The 21,391-nt window shown below is 38.5% G+C and overlaps 1 protein-coding gene across 1 annotated transcript in view; it reads right to left on the bottom strand.

Moving 5' to 3' along the window:
• LOC310729263 (cysteine repeat modular protein 2) overlaps window positions 1-21,141 on the bottom strand; it is a 25,711-nt gene extending 4,570 nt beyond the window's left edge. The window contains exons 1-13 of the mRNA XM_083547353.1: window positions 20,818-21,141; window positions 16,024-16,227; window positions 15,098-15,166; window positions 14,906-14,948; window positions 13,290-13,435; window positions 12,209-12,403; window positions 11,324-11,410; window positions 10,941-11,139; window positions 8,362-8,585; window positions 6,336-6,578; window positions 2,010-2,255; window positions 1,501-1,699; window positions 306-511 (exon numbers count right to left, since the gene is read on the bottom strand). Coding sequence (XP_083403479.1) covers window positions 306-511; window positions 1,501-1,699; window positions 2,010-2,255; window positions 6,336-6,578; window positions 8,362-8,585; window positions 10,941-11,139; window positions 11,324-11,410; window positions 12,209-12,403; window positions 13,290-13,435; window positions 14,906-14,948; window positions 15,098-15,166; window positions 16,024-16,227; window positions 20,818-21,037 — 2,281 coding nt within the window. The 5' untranslated portion in view covers window positions 21,038-21,141. The remainder of the gene's footprint in view (window positions 1-305; window positions 512-1,500; window positions 1,700-2,009; window positions 2,256-6,335; window positions 6,579-8,361; window positions 8,586-10,940; window positions 11,140-11,323; window positions 11,411-12,208; window positions 12,404-13,289; window positions 13,436-14,905; window positions 14,949-15,097; window positions 15,167-16,023; window positions 16,228-20,817) is intronic.
• Window positions 21,142-21,391: the final 250 nt, after the last annotated feature.

Raw genomic sequence — 21,391 nt, 5'->3', positions numbered from 1 at the left:
GAGGCTCAAAGCACTTTTGTACATCGCTCTGGAGAAGGGCGTCTGCTAAATGCCGAAATGTAAATAGTGATCAGAATGGTATGAAACAGTACAAAAGCAAAAAAAACAAAGAACCTTTCAGTGAAAGTTCTGTTGAAACACCCATCTGGCATCAACACCCATACCATGGTTAAATGGCAGCGGTTCAGATCATTCAAACAAAGAATGTTCATACCAAAACAGGAATAATAACAAACAATTCAGGTCTGTACACCTACATACTTTTATACAATCAGCAATCTTTTATATGTGGATGAAGCTTGTACCTGTGCAAGTCTTGCAACTAGTGTGACACTGCCAGCAGGTATGTGTGCTTTCATAGAAACGAGGGGGGCAGTGCTCCAAACACATTTTGGTACCCTGAAGCTCCAGCAGAGGTGGGACACATACTATGCAGGCATCTGGCCCTGGGCCCGTGCACATCTCACAGGACACATGACACTTGTCACAGTATTGGCCTGTACTGAAGTAACTGGTGGAAAAAAGATACATTTAGTTAACCACAAATTGACACCTGAACTTCTAGATTATCAAATTTCTCAAAAAGAATTAAAAACTAGTCTGATGAATAGTTGCATAAATACATGTATATTGTATTATTCCATTTATTACTTGTTACTATAATAAGCCTATAATAATTTCTAAAGACAAATCATTCCTAAACAGACTTGAATTTTAACATAGATGTACGTGCAGGTGTGTATATGAATGGTTTAAGAATAACTCAAAGCAAGAGATCCCAAGTACACAGTGAGTTATGAATTGTTTTTTTAATTGCTGTGTTCTTTGTTACTGAAGAGGCTTCCAATGTGTTTACTAAAGTAAAAAACTTTTTCTATTGTTCACACATAAAAATTAAGTGTAGTGATATAATTAAATATTTAACATTTTCAATTGCAACCAACTCATAACTATCTAAAATAAGATCTGAATAGAATCATATTACCATGATCTTATTCTTCTAAAATCTCTTATCCTTTTAAAAGGAACTGACTGACATTTAGTCAGTAAAATGCGTCATAATGTAACACGGATGTTTATTTTAAAAGGGCAGTTAACCCGCTCAAGTGATATAATATTTGCCTAGTCTTACCCTTAGATTACAAAAGTTTTATCAAATGTACAGATCCGCATTGCCAAATCAGAATGAAGTTGAGAAATCTATTTATAATAACTGCCTACTGACGTCGCATGGACTATGGCACAAAAGACACAGAGAGTAAATGATGTTGGATCTGTTAGGTTAATACAAAAAACATCTTGAGTGTTTGAAGTGTTTACACTGACTTTAGCAGGAATGTTCCTCTTATTTAAAACAGGTTCATTGTGACTTTGATAAGGAAAAATATTTTCTGGGACTTCTTAATGGCCACAATGAACTTTTTTAAGCCTAAAAGGTACAATTCAGTAATTTGTTTCTGCCTTGGACTTTACATACAAAGTATGTGGAATAACTTTTACCCCGTGGGACAATGGCGGACACACAGATGTGACAGCAGGTGTAAGTAACCAGGAGAGCAGCTGAGACAGTCTTTAGGAGATGCTCCAGAGCATGTGGAACACACATGATCACATGGCATGCAAAACCCCAGCTCAATGCCATCAGCTTCCTCATGGGCACTGTACGTGCCAACAGGACACTCGGTTACACAAGAGTTATCTGATAAAACACAAACACAGCCAAAAAATTTTTCGGAACAAAATATATATTGAAAAAAGAGAGAGCAAACAGGAACTAAATGGCTACAAGTAATTCAAATGAGATAACTGTATAATGTGAATTGTTTCCATGTTTTCCTCAAGTGGAGCTCCAAACAAAAGGTGAACCAGATTTGCAAACGCATATATACACCAAACTATAAAAAGTAAGTGTAATGTAAGGCTCATGTCAGTGGGATATTTGTAGTGGCTCTTTAGTTGGTTAAGATTTTTTTTTTTTCAGTTGCTGAATGAAATGATTGCACTCTTACTATAGAGATATCGAGGAAGTGCACATGTCTGGCAATCTCCAGGCCTGGGGCCTTCACAGGATTGGCAGTGGCGATGACATGCCTGGCATGTGAACTGATTGGCATGGAGGAAGGTTCTGGGTGGGCAGTCTGAGTCTCCAGTCACACCACACATCATGGTGTTGGGGTCCAGGGCGAGACCCTTCACACATTGAGTGCACTGGGTGGGTTCTGGACCCAGACACAATGCACATGTCTGGTGACATTCTAGAGGCATGAGAGAGGAATTTGTTTAATACTACAAAATATGGCAACTCAATATATATTATATTATATATTGATGATAATAATCAAAGTAATTGTTAATACATTGCAAAGTAATGGAGAGTGTGTTAGGGAAGTAAAGAAAAGAGTGCAGGCAGGGTGGAGTGGGTGGAGAAGAGTGACAGGAGTGATTTGTGATAGAAGAGTATCTGCAAGAATGAAAGGGAAAGTTTATAGGACTGTGGTGAGACCTGCGATGTTGTATGGATTAGAGACAGTGGCATTGAGTAAAAGACAGGAGGTGGAGCTGGAGGTAGCAGAGCTGAAGATGTTGAGGTTTTCGTTGGGAGTGACGAGGATGGACAAGATTAGAAATGAGTTTATTAGAGGGACAGCACATGTAGGATGTTTTGGTGACAAGGTGAGGGAGGCGAGATTGAGATGGTTTGGACATGTGCAGAGAAGGGACATGAATTATATTGGTAGAAAAATGCTGAAGATGGAGCCACCAGGTAGGAGGAAAAGAGGAAGGCCAAGGAGGAGGTTCATGGTTGTGGTGAGGGAAGACATGCAGGTAGTTGGTGTAAAAGAGGCAGATATAGAGGACAGGGTGGTATGGAGACGGATGATCCGCTGTGGCGACCCCTAATGGGAGCAGCCGAAAGAAGAAGAAGAAGAAGATTGATGATAATAATCGATAAAGAAATTTATTTTCAACGAATGCTGTTATCAATTAGTTGGGCTACTCAAGTTACAGTTAAGCGTGACAGCAAGATAACACAGACACTAGAAAATCGCGGAGAGTACAGGGTCAACCGCCAGCAGGAAAAGTAAACACACTGGTGTCACGGATGAAGGCGAAACTTTAGCACGGTAAGCAGAAACTATATCTTCATGTGAAAATTGTATAGTTTAATAAAGTGCTATTGTGTAAACTGTTTGTTAACTTCGGTACAGTCACACTGGATCTGTTCTATGTAAATGCTATAAAAAGAGAATTGAGCAGAGAAACACAGCAAACTAACAGGCTTGATATAAAAAATGAAGAAAAAAAAAAGATTTTTTAAATCAAGCCTGTTAGTTTGCTGCGTTTCTCTGCTCAATTCTCTTTTTTATAGCATTTACATAGAACAAGCATTTAAACATAGAACATTTGTCTTCTACAACAGTAACTTGTCTGTTTCCAAACATGATTTAATGCAGCTTTACTATGTTTAAATGCTTGTTTTCAATGTTTGTACATTTAATTTACGCATATATAATTTAATTATTATAAAATTTAAACATGGTTGTCAATTTGTCATCTGCAATTATCATTAAAAAGCAATACAAATGTTGAGTTACACAATTTACACCTTGCATACTCGTTGGTTTTTTTGTTTTTTTTAAACAGAAAGAAACAACTCAGCATGAGTGAATTTGTTCAAAGGAGAAATCCCCCATGTACTCCTCAACAAGCAGTCACTATAAGCTTTATAAAATGTCAAAATAAAAGGTAGTCAAGCTCAATATCTGGCTTTTACATTTTTAAAGTACACTTTTAAACATAAATACTCTGAATTAGGGTTCTTTATAGTTGTAATAAGCAAAACAGGTTTTTTAAATATATTTATTAAATTAATAGAGAGAAAGTCTGATTAATCGATTATCAAAATAATCGTTTGTTGCAGCCCTAATATATATATATATATATATATATATATATATATATATATATATATATATATATATATATATATATATATATATATATATATATATATATATACACACACATTATTGTCTAAATAACTGTGAAAAAAAAGTGAGGACACACTAAGTGAGCATGCCAAAACTGAGTCAATATTTTGTGTGAGCACTATTGTTATTGAGGATTTCCTTAATCCCACTGGGCATGGAATTCACCAAAGCTGCAAAGGTTATTGCTGGAATCCTCTTCCACTCCTTTATAATGACATTACGGAGCTGCTGGATGTTAGACACATGGTGCTTCCCCATTGTTAGCTTGAGGATGCCCCACAGGTGCTCAATAAGGTGAATTACCTTTACCTACAGCTTTTTTAGCAAGGCAGTTGTCATCTTGGCGGTGTGTTTGGGGTTTTAATTATATTGGAAAACTTCTGTTCCGCCCAGTTTCTAAAGAGAGGCACCATGTTCTGCTTCAGAATGTCACAGTACATGTTGGAATCCATGTTTTCCTCAATGAACCACAGCTCCCCAGTATCAGCAGCGTTAATGCAGCCCTTAGACCATGATGCTACCACCACCATGCTTGACTGTAGGCAAGAAAAAATTTTCTTGGTACTCCTCATTATGGAGTCGACATGGACACCATCTGAGCAAAAAAAGTTTACCTTAGTCTCACCAGACCACAGGATATGGTTCATGAGGACTCAACTCCTTTCATCGACCCTTGCGATGGGAAAACCTGCCTGACCCTGGCGACTGTACAGTTACTCAGTTTCAGGGTGGCAATCTTTGTGAAGTGCAATTAATTTTTTTAGTATAATAGTATAATATAGTATAACCCCATAATGACAATGTGAAAACAGAATTCTAGAAATTACTGTAAATTTATATTTATATATATATATTTATATATATATATATATATATATATATATATATATATATATATATATATTATATATAAAAAGTTATGTAAGAGCTATTTGTTCAAGAAGGAGAATGATTGAATGCTGCATCTGGCCTCCACAATCACTGGATCTAAATCCAGGTAAGATGGTTTGGGATGAGTTGGACTGGACAGTGAACGAAAAACAGCCAACAAGCACTCAACACCTCTGGGAACTCCTCAAAACTGTCCAGGTGACTACCTCAAATTGCTGTCTGAAGAAAACCAAGAGTATGGAAAACTTTTCTCTAAGCAAAAGGATTCAAACATATAAAACATATACTATACTTTCTTTTCGGCTTCTCCCGTTAGGGGTCGCCACAGCGGATCCTCCGCACGTTTGATTTGGCACATGTTTTACGCTGGATGCCCTTCCTAACGCAACCCTCCCCAATTTATCCGGGCTTGGGACCGGCACTAAGAGTGGCTGGGGATGGTTCCCTGACCGGGAATCGAACCCGGGTCGCAGCGGTGGGAGCGCTGCATCTTAACCACTAGACCACCAGGGGACCTCAAACATATAAAACATATTCTGGGTTATTTAACTTTTTTTTTTTTTTTTTCCCCCCCATCTTATAAGAGCATTAAGTTTCTTGTCATGCTTTATTGTGTTTCTCTACACACCCATTCCATAAATAGCAACCTTTAAAACTGCAATGGTGTAATTATGTATTAAAATATAGTTTTCCATTGCTCTCTTTTAACCATATTCATATTCCATTATATTTTTTATAATAGTATCATTTTTTTTTAAATGACAACACGCACACTTACACACATGCACACGCGCACACACACACACACACACACACACACACACACACACACATATACAGTACAGACCAAAAGTTTGAGGACACCTTCTCATTCAAAGAATTTTCTTTATTTTCATGACTATGAAAATTGTAGAGTCACACTGAAGGCATCAAGGGCTATTTGACCAAGAAGGAGAGTGATGGGGTGCTGCGCCAGATGACCTGGCCTCCACAGTCACCGGACCTGAACCCAATCGAGATGGTTTAGGGGTGAGCTGGACCACAGAGTGAAGGCAAAAGGGCCAACAAGTGCAAAGCAATATGACATTTTTTCAGTTGTTTCACATTTTTTGTTATGTATATAATTCCATATATAATTACACGTGTTAATTCATAGTTTTGATGCCTTCAGTGTGAATCTACAATTTTCATAGTCATGAAAATAAAGAAAACTCTTTGAATGAGAAGGTGTGTCCAAACTTTTGGTCTGTACTGTGTATATATATATATATATATATATATATATATATATATATATATATATATATATATATATATATATATATATATATATAAAAGAGACAACGCTTAACAGTAAATAGTACATACTGTTTTATGCATCATGCACAACAATACTCCTATGTTTGCTTTATAAGATAAAGTTTCTTGTGGTAACGTAAAAAGTGCATTTACCCTGGCATTCCATGCTGGTTGTCTGGTAGTAGGTGCCAGGAGGACACTCCTCTGAGCATGTCCCTTCGTATAGTTTTGGGGCCAGGGTGGAGCAACTCTCACAGTCATCTGACAGAGGCCCAGAGCATGTAGCACATGACTTATGGCACTGCACACAAACACCTTGGTCCAAGTCCTCAAAATAAGCCTCTGGACAGCTGGCTTTACACACACCATTCAAAAGCAGGTAAAGAAAAGTACATCCTGGAAAACATACACAAAGCATATACATATTCTGATTAATGAGAATCAAGAGGCTGAACATAACATTAAGCTAAAGTTAGGAGTGCTTTTGATGGCGTCTGTAAACGTACATAAGTCTTGAACATGACAGCCTTGCTTTCAACCCAATCATGATTCAAGTGATTGAAATGATTAGAACATGCAACTTATAGGTGTGTCTTGGTTTGAGCCTGGTTTGAACCCTGTTTAATTACCTGTGGTTGTTAAAAATTATAAACCAGCAAGACGACCAGTGAGCAGTCTATTGCACAAAACAAAGCCATATTAAAGCTGAGGGAGAGTCAAATCAAAACCATTTCTCAACTTTGGGTGTAGCCCATAGAACAAGTAAATGCACTGTACGGTGCTTTCTTTGTGTTTTAGCTTAAAATGATCCCAAACTCTGGAAACTTTCTGTCGTTTTCTGAATCCTATGGAAGCCTGTTTCCGCCACATAAAAAAAAAGTTTGCCTAATAAGATTTTTTTCCTTTTTTCTCACCATTTCCAGTTTATTTATTGCAATTCTGACTTTATTTCTCGTAAACATCCAACATTTCTGGTGTATTCACTGGTAACCATGTTGTCTGTCTTCTCCAGAGCTGATTGCTATACAATTGTTAGAGTTCTCTCCAGGGATCGATTTCATTTTCAATGTGTAAAACTTTCTGGCACTACAGATGGGGTGATGCTGCCCAGTTGGCAAAGTAAAGTCAGAATTGAGAGGAATGAAGTCAAAATTGTGAGAAAAAGAAAAACTCAGAATTGCGAGAAATAAAGTCAGATTTAGGCAACCTTTTTTAATGTTTCGGAAAAGGACTTCCATATATTTTTTTTATGTATTCGAATGATTCTAGTTACTCGACAAATCGTTTTAACCCTAGAATGACTTCTGTCACACAGTCACACCTGTCACAGAGATTTGGAAAACTTCATCATGCAGCAACAAAATAACACATTTGCCAACACAACAAAAAGTCAATAAAAAGACATTGACCCAAATGAGCTTTTCACCTCCTGCAGACAAGACCAAAGCAAGAAAGATGATCTGTTACAAAACTGTTAGTATGTAGGTGATCTCCTACCACAATATATTTGCTCACTTAAATATTAGTTTTTTCTGCCACCACCATCCATTTGCCTACTTAAAGATTTGGTTATCCGTCACCACAATCTGTTTGCTTACTTAAAAATTGGGTGAACTGCCACTAAATTTTCAAGCTCTAAATCACTTAACATAACTAGCTGTAAATATCAAAACATTACAGTTGAAAGTCGAATCTGTTGTCTCATTCGTTTGATCTCCAACATGAATGTCTTCAGCATATGGCAAAATAAATTGCCTTTGCTGTTCCAATAGTTAGGAATAGGAGTGTATGCATGAGCTTCAAAGAACATGAATACACTGCGGTTCATTAGCCAAACATACACACACACACAAAAAAAAATCTGTATGCACTGTATAGTATATTGTTATTAAAACAAACAAAAAAAACTGACAGCTGTGAATGCATAAATACCAACCCCGATTGCTGTATTTGCAAACAAATAGTTTCAACATCATAATGTTTTGCTAGGTACTGCAAACAACTGTACATCTTTAAAACAATTGTGTGTGTTTCTTCAGTGATGGTCAAGACAAATTTTCTTTAGGACACAAAATCTAAATTTGTTTGGTGTGCCATATTAAATAATTTGTTGGTCTGGTCCCAGCAATATGTTTAAAATATGCTGATTTTTGGACCTAATTAATCTTTGTGCACTCACTATTGCATGTGATTGTATCAATGCAGGTGTCGCAGTGAGGGCCACAGCGTCTGCATGTACCATCCACAGCAGCAAAGGTCCTCACTGAGCAGTTATCTTTGCACATGCCGTTTCCAAGGAAAAGACCATCTCTACATGCAAGACACTGAGTTCTGCTCCCCTCACAGGTCAAACAGATGTCATCACAAGGCTCACAGGTCCCCTCTTCAGTCTCAAAATAACCACTGGTAGGACACACACATACACAGAGCATTTGATTATATGTATATCTCACACACACACACACACAAAATATATATATATATATATATACACATACATACATACATACATACATACATACATACACACACACACACACACACACACACACAGTATACATACAGTGGGAGTAATAATTATTTACCCCCTTACAAAGAAATTAACAGTCTAAAATTTTAGGGTCGGTTTATTTTAACAGAAAGAGACAGAATATAAAAAAAATAATCCATTACAAAATGTAAAGAAAGGCTTATAAATGTATTTTATTTGATCATGTAAAATAAGTATTTGATCCCCTAGCCAACCAGCAACAATTCTGACTACCACAGACCCAAATTAGTCCTGTCCCTTTAAGAAAGATCTCCTAAGCACAAGGCTGGAATGGGCTACAAGACCATTAGCAAGAAACTTGGTGAGAAATAGACCACTGTTGGTGTGATAATTTACAAATGGAAGAAATACAATAGTAGGTGCACAAACAGTTACAGAGGAATTCTTCAAACAGTACCTATCGAGATAGAGGGTATTCTCAATAGTTATAGCCTCCAGGTTATGTCTCCTCTGACGTAGCTGACTTAGACCCAATTACCCCAAATATCCTGCCCATGGGGTGGCCAGACAGCTCTCTACATCAAGTGACATACTCCACTAATGAGCTCATAGGACGACGTAGATGGAGACAGTGCCAAGTTCTCACTGATCATTTTTGGTCAAGCAAGACACTACTTATCTAACCTCCAGCTGTGACAGAAATAGCATGCAGGAACTAAAACCCTTTCAGTTGGGTCTGCTGTAATAATAGTTGACCCCCAGCTACCACGTGCCCTCAATCAACGTTAAGGGTCGACTATACGTCCTGTTACCCATCTCATTAATCTACTAAAGATAGCTGATGAGGACGATACCAATATTAAACCAACAGGCTTTTAACCTTGATTTATAAACAAATATGTAAGGCATATTTAGAAACAAATATGCCTTACATATTTGGGGGCAGCAGTGTAGGAAAGCTTTTTACTTTAGTTGTATTTCCATGTTTTACCACTGGTTTACAGATTCACAGTACCATTCATAATAGGTTACCTCGGTGAACATCACAGTGCACCGCTCTCGGCCTTAAAGGCTGAGCAGCAGCTGGTATACGACATTGTACAACCTATCCAAGAGCAGATGGCAGACGACAAGTATCACACCACATACCCGGTCAAATCCATGAACCAAGTAAAGTTTGACTGTTCTGAAACCTGTGCATTGATTTTACTGACACACTGGGGTAAGTACAATCTCCTGGTCAACATACAGCATATACTGTAGCCTTCTTTTCATTTTGTTTCTTCAACCCGGAAAGCGCCATTCCTTTCAAGATAAGTCAACCGCCCTCACTCTGGTGCTCCATACAAAATCCCAGTGGATGATTCTAAGAAATGTGAGTGATCATCCCAGATTTACACGGGAGAAGCTTGTTAATGATCTCAAGGGAGCTGGGACCACAGTCACCAAAAAAAAACAGTGGTAACACACCAAGGTCTCTCTGCTCAAGAATGCACATGAACAGGCCCGTCTGAAGTCTGAACAAAACTGAGCTCTTTGGCATAAACTCGACTCGCCATGTTTGGAAACAGAGAAATGCTGAATATGACCCCACTGTCAAACATGGAGGAGGAAACATTCTGCTTTGGGGCTGTTTTTCTGCTAAGGGTACAGGAAGACTTTACCACATGAACGGGGCAATGCACTGTAGAATCTTAAATGAAAACATTCTGGTCTCAGCCAGAACACTGAAGATGGGTGGTAAATGGGTCTTCCAGCATGACAATGACCCAAAACATATGGCCAAGGCAACAATCTGATGGTCTTGTAGCCAGTTCCAGCCGGGTGCAGGTCTACAGTCTTGTCCCTGACATGTTTTGGTCTTGACCATGGTGGTGGAGAGGTTTGAATGGACTAGGGTGATTCTGTGACGGGTGTCTTTTATAAACGTCACAAGTTTATTAGGAGTACTTTCTTCTTAAATCAAACCTACCATAAAAATTCTAGACTGTAAGGGACTAAACTCACTTCGTTAGGGAGAAACTCACAAAATCAAGAGTGGATCAAAAAATTATTTCCCCCACTGTATATTAATATGAAAATATGTGTGTGTGAACCTGTTAGCCAGTCAAACAGGATGTGTCACAGAAAGTAGGAAGAATAACAGGCTGTGTGACTGTGTAACAGGAACCACTACAGAACTGAGACTGCAGTAAATGAATTAAAAACTTTTACAATTATAATAAACCACAATATATAGCTGAGTTGAAACGCTGCTAATTACGCACTCTGGACACTCTGACCAGCAGCTTCCCTGGAAGAGAAAGAGTGGATAAGAACCACTATGACAGCTCAAACACTGGTCTCCACTTTCACAAGCCTCACAGTTTGTTGAGCACCTCTCACACTGCTGACTGGAGCTGTTCCCATAAAACCCTAATGGGCAGCGCTGTACACACACTGCCTCCTGCTGATCCAAAATGTACCCTGCACACCAAAATGCCAAGAGACAGAAGTGGAGAAAGTTATATTTTAATGAATTCATTCAAATATTGCAAAACAATATTATAAAACATTTCCTAATTAAAGATTTTAGACATAATTAATGGAAATAATTGTGTGTGTTTACTAAACCATAAAAGAGCAAAAAGTTAAGCTGTCTCTACATTACCAGTTGCACAGGTGTTGCAATTTTGCAGTTTTGGACCATAGCATGTCTTGCAGGACACATCACAGTAATGGCAGTCATGAGTCCCACCTTTGAAAATATGAAAATAAGATATCACTGACTCTTCAATCTGATAATCAACAATGCCAAAATCCTTCCTGACCTATGTACTGTGAAAGTTTTAAATATCTGCTGTTTTGTAATTACTGAGAGACTGAGACATTTTTGTTTTTTGTTTTCATGTCTGTCAAAAAATGTCATGTAGTAAATGCTGATAATGAAATGCTTTAATTACTAACTTAATTAGGATGTAGCATTAAATTTATGCAGCAGAGGCTTAGACTTGCACTCATCATTCATAAAAATGTAATCAATATTTCAAATTATTTAGTGGGTCAGAAAAATGGAGTACAAAGTGTATAAAATAAAGAAATCGTATTATGAATGTGTTAATGATTCATGAGTATTTATAGTAAGCTCACTTAGCACTACAAATTAATGTTTGATTATATCTGCCATGGATTTTTTGTTAGTTTTTTGGGGATTTTATAAATGTTTGAAAGTCTAATAAAAAATACTAAAGAACTAAACTGTAATATAATTGTGAACATATAAAACGTGATAATGTAGTATGTCCTTTTCACCTAATAATGTACAATACAGGATTTTATTACAAAAATTTTTTTTAATTCTTATTTTTTATTAATTAAATTTTTGATTAAACAATGTTTGATACAGTGTTTACTAAAGTAGGCAATTAAAGAATGTGCTATATTTAGGAGCCACCTTATTACTTAATCATATAAGTAATGTATGTTATGTCATTCCTACCTAAAAGACACTGAGAGTAAAGACAAAAAGTCAAAAATGTGCTCTTATTATACTTACTATCAAAATATTGGCCTTCAGGGCAGCTATGGACAGGACATGTCCCATAAATTGGACGGTTCCAGCCATTACACCTCTCACAGTCTCTAGCTCCTGGGCCATGGCAAGTTAGACATGAGGCATGACAGGTCTGACAGCGCCATCCTCTGGTATCTCCAAACGTGTCCTGGGGACACTCAATCACACAGGTGCCATCTGAAATGCAAAGAACACACAAATATTTAATTTGCAAAAAAGAAATACCACATACCAAATAAGAAAGACCAGGCATTTATAACTCAGAATCTTTCATTTATCTTATGTCTCATATATCTAAATATTAATAGTATATATATATATATATATATATATATATATATATATATATATATATATATATATATATATATATATATATATATACACACACACACATACATACACACACATATATATACACATATATACACATACTTATATATATATATATATGTAAGTATGTGTATATATGTGTATATATATGTGTGTGTATGTATGTGTGTGTGTATATATATATATATATATATATATATATATATATATATATATATATATATATATATATATATACACATGTGTATATGTATATATATGACACATACAGTCATTGTATGTATTTACTTTATCATTGATGTAATACTCCTGATTATCTTTGATTAATGTCTTTAATCTTATCTAACACCTACAATCTCTTTTACGTGTGTACATAATTGTACTTTTAACACAAATTGCATGATTTAAAGTGCCACTGTATTGCTATACTTTCACAGAGCACTGAATCATGATGCCACACTTTGCATTTTGCTTGTTAGTAGGTGTGAATTTCCAAGTCAAATGGCCCCAGTGCACTCTTGCTTGCTTTGCCAACACAAGCACACACAGCACACTTATAAACATGCCTGCTGGCTGATTAAATTATTTAAAGGCTGTAGGACTGAATTTTAAAACATCAAAACATTTTTTTAAATGTAAGAAAATATATAATACAATCATTGGGAGCTGTAACTGAGGAGAGGAGAGGAGAGGAGATGGGTAAAATTACACAGGTGGATGCCATACTCACTGTGGAGAAAGTGGCCTGGCTGACAGGTCAGACAAAGCTTCTCACTCCTGCAGTCTATGCAGTAATCTGGGCAGCTGAGACACAGACCCCTACTTGGCTCCTCGTAGCTCCTCTGGGGGCAGTGCTGGCGGCACTGGTGTCTGTACCTAAACACAGAGAATTGACAAGTCTTTGTGGCTCATATGTAATACTGTTACATTTTAAATCTTTATAATATGAAAGCATATAAAAACCACATGTTATTCAGTTCACTGTCAGTGTTCAATAACTCACCGTAACTCAAAGAAATATGTATTATGCAAAGAAAGGTATGAACAGGATAAATGCTCTCTTTAAATAGTAAACAGAGAATAAGGTTTGTTTTAGAGAACAAACAGCCAGTGCTCCATTCAGGCTCTTGCCTTTCTCTCCCACCCTGAACAGCACAAAGAGATGCCTAAGGCAGCCTGTTGAACTGGGTGAATGGTGAACAGTAACCAGAGAACAGTCCAACTATATGCTGGAGAGCAGACTAACACCTACACATCTACAACATACCTGCTGCACTACACTTAGCCAAGCTTCAGAACATGTAAATATTAATACTCATTGTTCACTTCTTACATTGTCTTATAATAACAGATTTTTGTAAGGTATATAGGTGGCCTGCTGAAGGAACTAATCCTTCTCATTGAAACAGGTCAATCTTCTGGCTGTTGTGTTGCAACAAATTTAAATGAATAATGTCACATATTAGACAATGTTAAAGATTTGTCCATATTAAGGGTAAAAAAAAAAAAAAAAAAAAGATTCTAACTAAGTAATTTCTGCTCTTTTCACTTCACTGTAAGTAAAGACTCCAGTACAGCTTGACACCTCCTGCTGTGTTGCTGTGGTGCTGGAATTAGTAAAGTAAGAGCAGCAAGCACATCCGTCCTTGCTGTTTAAGAACATAACTCTTCAATAGACACAGAGAGGGAACACCAGAGGGAAGAATCAATCAGTGCAAATACAGATCGGTTCCTTGGAAGAAGATTCAGAAGATCAGGGTTATTTTTGCTCATGGCAATGCATGATTGTGGTTTGCATGAATAAATAAAGCAAATATTATGCACCGTTGCCAGTAATAACATGTCAATACATAAGACACAATGTTCCTGAAGGAAAAAAAAAAGCGTTTATTTGTACTTCTGGTTTCTTCACATTTAGGTAAACCATGTGCATGAAAAAGCCTCCACAGCAACAGAGCAAACACAAGGAAAGCATGTGGAATGTTGGTTGTTCAATCGTGAAGAGTTTGATGACTCCAAATCCCACAGTAAGAAAAAAAAAACTGGAAAAAAAAAAAAGAGATAGTCAGGCAGATCAAGAAAAAAAAAAATTTATGTGTAATGAGAGAATCAGAGGGAATAGAAAACCCCTAGGAGGCAGCTTAACAATGAGGCATATTGACGATGTGCCAATGGAAACCCGATGCGTAAAAGTCCATACCACAAGGCAGAAGCTCACAATTTGTGATCTGTTCGCTTGCTTCTGCAGCAGATAATAGTAAAATATGTAAAGACCTAGACATCACATTAACACATGATTTGTCAGCAAGTTTTAAACTGTCATATAAAGGTAATAGATTAACTCACAGAAAGTAGCCATCTGTGCAGCTGTTACAGTTCTCTGGGTCATCTGGTAAAAAAAAGTAAACAAGTATATTTACTGACAAGCCAGCATTTAAATAGCTACCTCAAATACGTTCCCCGCAGTGTTTTATTAATGCTACTATAATAGCAAACAAAGACTTATAATTCCTTGAGACTGAGGACTATCCGATTTACCAGCAGAGCAGGTCTTGCAGCCAGCCTCACAATCAATGCATTCTCCTGAGTCTAGATCCTGGACCTGACCTGTAATACAATAAGTAGGCCCAGTAAAATAAGAAATGCAATGGAGAAGCATCAATGTAAGCCCATTTATCGCTTTAACAATAATTTGTACTTTTATTAGATAACATAGAAAATTAATAGAAACCTATAATTACCAGATAACAGAAAATTCAAGTAAAAATACAGAATACCTTCACTAGTATTATTGGGTTAAATCAGTTAAACTGGCCTACTTATCTTATGAAACCCAATATGATGGCTTTCAATGTGAGGATGGATGGATGGATAGATACTTTATTTATTTATAGGAAATATACACCAATGGGAGACTAGTCTCATTTATTACTCTACATTGAAAATATTTAATAAGTACAATCTTAAGACTTACAGTTATTAAAATGTTTAATGAAGTATTCCACTATATCCCAACTGTAATTATGTAAAAAGGGACACCTGTTCACCTAATGAGTTAAATTTATAGAAATTATTATATTAAAATATTATAGAAACCATGCAATATTGATGTGAAATATTGATAATACTTTTTAAACATTTGAATTATTTTCAATTATTTTTAGCACTTGATTATCTAATAATAATAATCATGTAAGGAAAGGCAGTCACAGATAAATGCTTAATAGGGTGCATTGAAGCCTGGACCACATGGCAGTACTGTACTGCAAATGAATCAGTGAATTTTAACACAAAAAAAAAACGGCTTTTTATAACACCAAGGTATAAAGAATAAGTATGGCATGATGAGCTCCACCCTTACTTTACACATTTTACCTGATGAGCCAATTTTCCTGAATTCCTGACACCTACTCAACTAAGCAGTTCTTGTTCCATGTTAACACAGATGCAAACAAATCTCTTACCCACACCACAGGGCACTGGCAGACAAAGTCCACTCTGGACTTTATATCCTTCCTTGCACTTGGCACAGATCTTGCCATCCACACAGATCTCACAGTTGGCAATGCAAGGCAGGCAGGTGTACTGCTCTCGGTCAGGGTAGAACTCCCGTGGACAGTGGGTTCTGCAGTGGCCCTGGTACAGGAAGTGTTCCTTCCCATCCTCATCTGGCAATGTCATTAACATCCAGTTATTTACTGACTCAGTGATGGAAAGCAGTTGCCATAAAATGCAACTTTACCTCTAATATGAGAAAATAGCGAATTTTCTTATAGCGTTAAAGACAAGGATAAAACGGAAGTCATAGGTTGTTATTAAAGAGCGGCATCTTCTACCCTAACTTTCTTTTGTAGTGCCTTTATGGACCCTGCAGCGTTTGAAGTATGCACTTAATCAATTTAAAGTTGTCATCGAATTGATTAAGTGTTGTATAAACAACTGTACCCAAGTAACAAATCTGTATATTCACAGATTGAAATAAACACTAGTATAATCATTTACAATATTATATACAATTTAAAAACTGATATATCTCACCACTGAATACTAATAAGCAAGTGGTTAAAAATTAATCTTAAATTATACTTTTTTAGAATTATAATTTAGCATCTTTATATATTGATTGATTTCTGAAACCACCATGTTGTCATCTGATTGTGTCAGTCATAAAGTTTTCTCTAAATAGCAACAGTGGGGTGCTCTGACTGGCACACTTTGCCGGGACTGGAAGATATGTAAACAAGGGCAATCAGGAGTGAATGTCATTGGCAGTGTGGTCTTGCTAAGCAGCCTCAATATACAGACACCCACAGCAAATGCTCCCTGGGGTATCTAAGAAACCCTTGATGATATGCAGCCATTCTGAAGAAGACTGCAATGCTGGCAAGCTCTTTAATTCTTCTGGAGAATAAAAGATATAAGAAACACAGTTCCCTTTCAGGAACTCGAACTGCATAGAAACGCTTTGGTTACGCCCTGCGTTGTCCACACTCTGAATCATGTGTAGAATCCGGCAAATAGGCAAGTCGTGACGTCATTGGCAGGCGCCGTCGCATAAACCAGGAAGCTACAAAATAGCTGAGCGATGGACGTTAGCTTCTGTTATTCAGGTAAGCGCTTTGTGTGTGAATCTGTGCAGCATGGCTAGGAAACAAACAAAGTTTTGCATTGCATTTGTGTTGTTTGTTTGGGAGTGGAGCATGCTCAGTCGGCTCTCGAGAACGATGATTGTCTCTCTCTTCGAGGAGAGTGATCTCCCTTGCCGCTCAGGTCCCGCTCTCGCCAAGGTGAAGCGGCGCTAAAGGTCGTGGGGCTCGCAGGCCGACCTAGCAAAAGGCATGGAGACGGTTGAATTATAGAGCAGATGCCCTTTCGAGGCAAGGGCCGAGACCCGAGGAATGGATGCTCCACCCCGAGGTGGTGGAGCAGATATGGCAGAGATATTACAGAGCACAGGTAGATCTGTTTGTGACTCGGGAGACCTTGCACTGTCCCCTCTGGTCCTGTCTCTTTCACCCAGCCCCACTGGGGCTGGACGTCATGGTGCAGACGTGGCCGAGGCTTCGTCTGTACGCCTTCCCTCCCATCCTGCTGCTCACGGGAGTTTTGAAGAGAATCCGCCAAGAAGGAATACGTTTCCTCCTGGTGGCACCTCATTGGACAGGCAGACCATGGTTTGCAGACCTGCTGTCCCTCCTCGAGGGACCTCCTTGGGAAATTCCTTCCAGGCGGGATCTCCTCTCGCAGTACGGGGGAACCCTGGTTCACCCTCGCCCAGAGTTATGGAGGCTATGGCTGTGGCCCCTAAGGGGGCACAGTTTCTAGCAGCTGGTCTCTCTACTGAGGTAGTTAAGACCATCCTCCATTCTAGAGCTCCCTCCATGAGAAGGTTGTATGCAACTAGATGGCAGCTGTTTTTCACGTGGTGTAAATACCACCGGTTAGACCCAGTCAACTGCCCGGTTGGGTCAGTTCTAAAGTTCTTGCAGAAACAGTTTGCCACAGGGTTGGCCCCGTCCACCCTGAGGGTTTATGTGTCCGCTATTGCGGCTTATTGTCGCTGGGGAGACACGTTTTTTTGTGTGGTACCTGGAGGCTGAGGCCAGGGATACGATCCAGAGTGCCTGTATGGGATTTGGCCATCATGTTGGCGGCTCTGTCTGAGCCCCCCTTCGAGCCATTGGCCGAGGTGGCCCTTAGGTACCTGTCGGTAAAGACCGCCTTCCTTTTGGCAATATCCTCCCTTAAAAGGATCAGGGACCTACAGGCCCTGTCTGTGGCCCCCATCTCTCCTGGAGTTTACCCCTGGCATGGCCAGTGCTTTTCTCTACTCTAAAACTCCCTTCCTAGCTCCAGACCAGTAGAAGCAAAATCGACTGTGTCCAGTGCGAACACTGGATACGTACCTCCACAGGACGAGTCCTTGGAGAAAGTCGGAGCAACTGTAAGCAGGCTCTCAGCAAAAGGGGTTGTGGATGCTATTTCCTCTGGTCATGAGTCCTCTGGTTTTCCCACTCTTTTCGGGAAAGGCTCATTCAACCCAGAGTATGGCGGCCTCTTCGGCCTGGTCCGCGGGGGTGCCCCTGCAGGACATATGTAACAATGCTCATTGGTCCACCGCTTTTACCTTTGTCGTTTAATGACCTCGACATCAGAGCCACTCCCGGCTCCCCTGTCCTGCAAGCTGGTGATGTCCAGACACACTAGGCAGGGACTGGTCAGTATGGTGTGATCGAATAGTCATTCCCGAAGCGTTTCGATGCAGCTCGAGTTCCTAAAAGGGAACGTCTCTAGGTTACGTATGTAACCCTAGTTCACTGAGGGAACAAGACGCTGCGCCTTCGTTCCATACTCCCTGCATCCCTGCAAGCGCTTACCTTCTCTTTTCTCAGATGCTAATGTCGATACCATCGCTCAGCTATTTGTAGCTTCCTGGATAACTTGATGTCACCCACCGATGAGGTCACGACTTGCTTATCGGCCGGATTTTACACAGGATTCAGAGTGTGGACAACGCGGGACGTTTTCCAAAGCGTTTCGACGCAGCAGCTTGTTCCCTCTGGGAACTAGGGTTACATACGCACCCTACAGACGTTCTGTCTGAGCTGGTGATTACAAACTGTTTTGCTAGATACTCTGGAGCTTCCAGATTTTTTAATTTTTTTATTTTGATCCTAACAAGATCTTGAAAAAAGAAAAAGATGAGCACTCTTAAATGTTATGCGAATCTATGCAACTTTATGATAATCTTTTGCACAAATTAGGAAAAACTATTACATTTAAAACCTAGTACTTCTGACTGATCATTAAAAATATAATATTTTTTTGTAAAGATTTTTTATTTATTTTTATATTCATTACTGCAAGTTGTAAAGGTTTATAATTTGATGAAAATGCTTTCAGTCTATTGGGCAAGGTGCTGGGTGTGGTTACTCTTACTTCTCGGAAATCATAAGCAAATATGACCTGTAGGTTATGTACAAGGAAGAATGGAATAAGAGTTAAAAAGCTTATCTGCAGTTTGCTATTCACAACTGGACTCTATGGGGGAAAAACAGGCATTCAAAACAGCAGCACATACTAAAGTATCAGATACCCTGAAGGCTCCAACTCTTACAATGGTTCTCTGTTTATTATTAACTGGACCGTTAAAGGAATACTTCAAAGTTGCCCAACCTACTCAAACCTAACTTACTACATGGGTTCTGCATTTAGAGATGGAACCTTTGTCTATTAAAATATAGGAATATAGTACGTATTTATTGTCCTTTATTATAGATATTTGTAATTGGGTCAGTTTTGCAGTCATGATGTTCTGATAGTGCAAGGATGAAATCTTTGGGGAAGGATGAGGATCCAGAATTGTATTTTATTAATATAGGCAAGTAAAAAAGGTCCAGTATAGGCAAGTAAAAAAAGTATATAATAATAAATACTTTCTCATACTAAACTTATATATAAAGTATAGCTATGAATCATAAGCTTTTTCCCAGCAGTACCGTTGTACAGTGTTCTTTCTGATGGTAATCACACTACGCTGCATATGCAGATTTATTGAGTTTTTCTTCATAATAGAAAGAAAAGAAAGGACATTTATACTCCTTTAACACCTGTTTTTTTCCCACTATATATGTCTACATAAAGACAATCACTGGCACACTGATAAATTTGTAGTTAACAGTGGTTGAAGAGGAACAACCATATATAATTGAGAACAGAAGTGCTGCCTCTTATTGTTTCGCCTGTGAATGGATACAATAGTGATTTCTCTCGAGCTCAATGAGGCAACAACCCCCATATATCCCCCTTCAACAACTAAAAATACATGTGGAGGAATTTAGGAAGTGACTCACGATCTTAATGCTGATATGTGGCACGAGAAATGAGAATAGTCCTTCCGGAAAGTGAGCTAGAGTGTGAGGTTTAGGGTAACAAATGACGGATAACACCAAAGTGACCGAGGTCCATTAAAGGATGCAGAACAAAGTTTATAACGAAACTTTAAAATAACGATTTCACTTTAAACCTTGAATAAAAGTGTTGTTTATGACAGTAAAGAAAGGCTATATTGATTCTACATCATGAAAAGGAATCAGTGCCCTTTCTATTTGGGGGGGGGGGAGACGACCCTCGGACGCATGCGCAGTCGTGTTCACTAGCATTTGACTTCTAAAAGTTTTTTTTATATATATATATATATTGATAACACCTGCTTTAATGCAAGACATTCTATAAGAAATTGGTGACTGATCTCTTACCTGATCCACAGGCGGTACACTGGAACAGTTCATGGCCCTCACACTCGGCGCAGGTGGGATGGCACAGGACGCAGCGGTTTTTAAAAGCGAACTGTCCGCTGGGACAAGACACGGACAACACCTTTGCTTGTACAAAAACAGAAAGGGAGCCCAGTAATAATAGCTGTAATAAAAGCTGCGTAAAAGCCGCTTGCATCTTTTGCGGGGCTTTAAAACGCATTTCGGTGCGTAGAAATCCCGGTTTTGCAAAGCGAAGTCGGTGCGGCGCCGTGTGTGTGCTATTGCCAGTGTTCCGGCTTCATAACAAACCCTGCTTCTGTACACAAGTTAACACGGATTGGTCAGAGAGACTGCAGGTCCACCTAGAGTCAGGCTTCAATCAGCACCACTGCAAACTGCACTTCCACCCAAACCGAATCAATTCTTTACTGATGTAGCTTTTAAAAACTCACTGCCTTTACAGTGACAGATTGTCATCTTGGAAAATCATTTGCAATCCAGGTCTCGATAATTACTATAACGTTGCTTTAGGTATGGGTATAGGATTGTAAATCTCTAGATAAAATCCATCTTA

Source organism: Silurus aristotelis (genome assembly GCF_946808225.1).
Source record: "Silurus aristotelis genome assembly, chromosome: 7".
In the NCBI taxonomy this organism is placed as follows: Eukaryota; Metazoa; Chordata; class Actinopteri; order Siluriformes; family Siluridae; genus Silurus; species Silurus aristotelis.
Note: the sequence above shows the minus strand (reverse complement) of the source record. Positions and strands in the feature narration are given on the sequence as shown.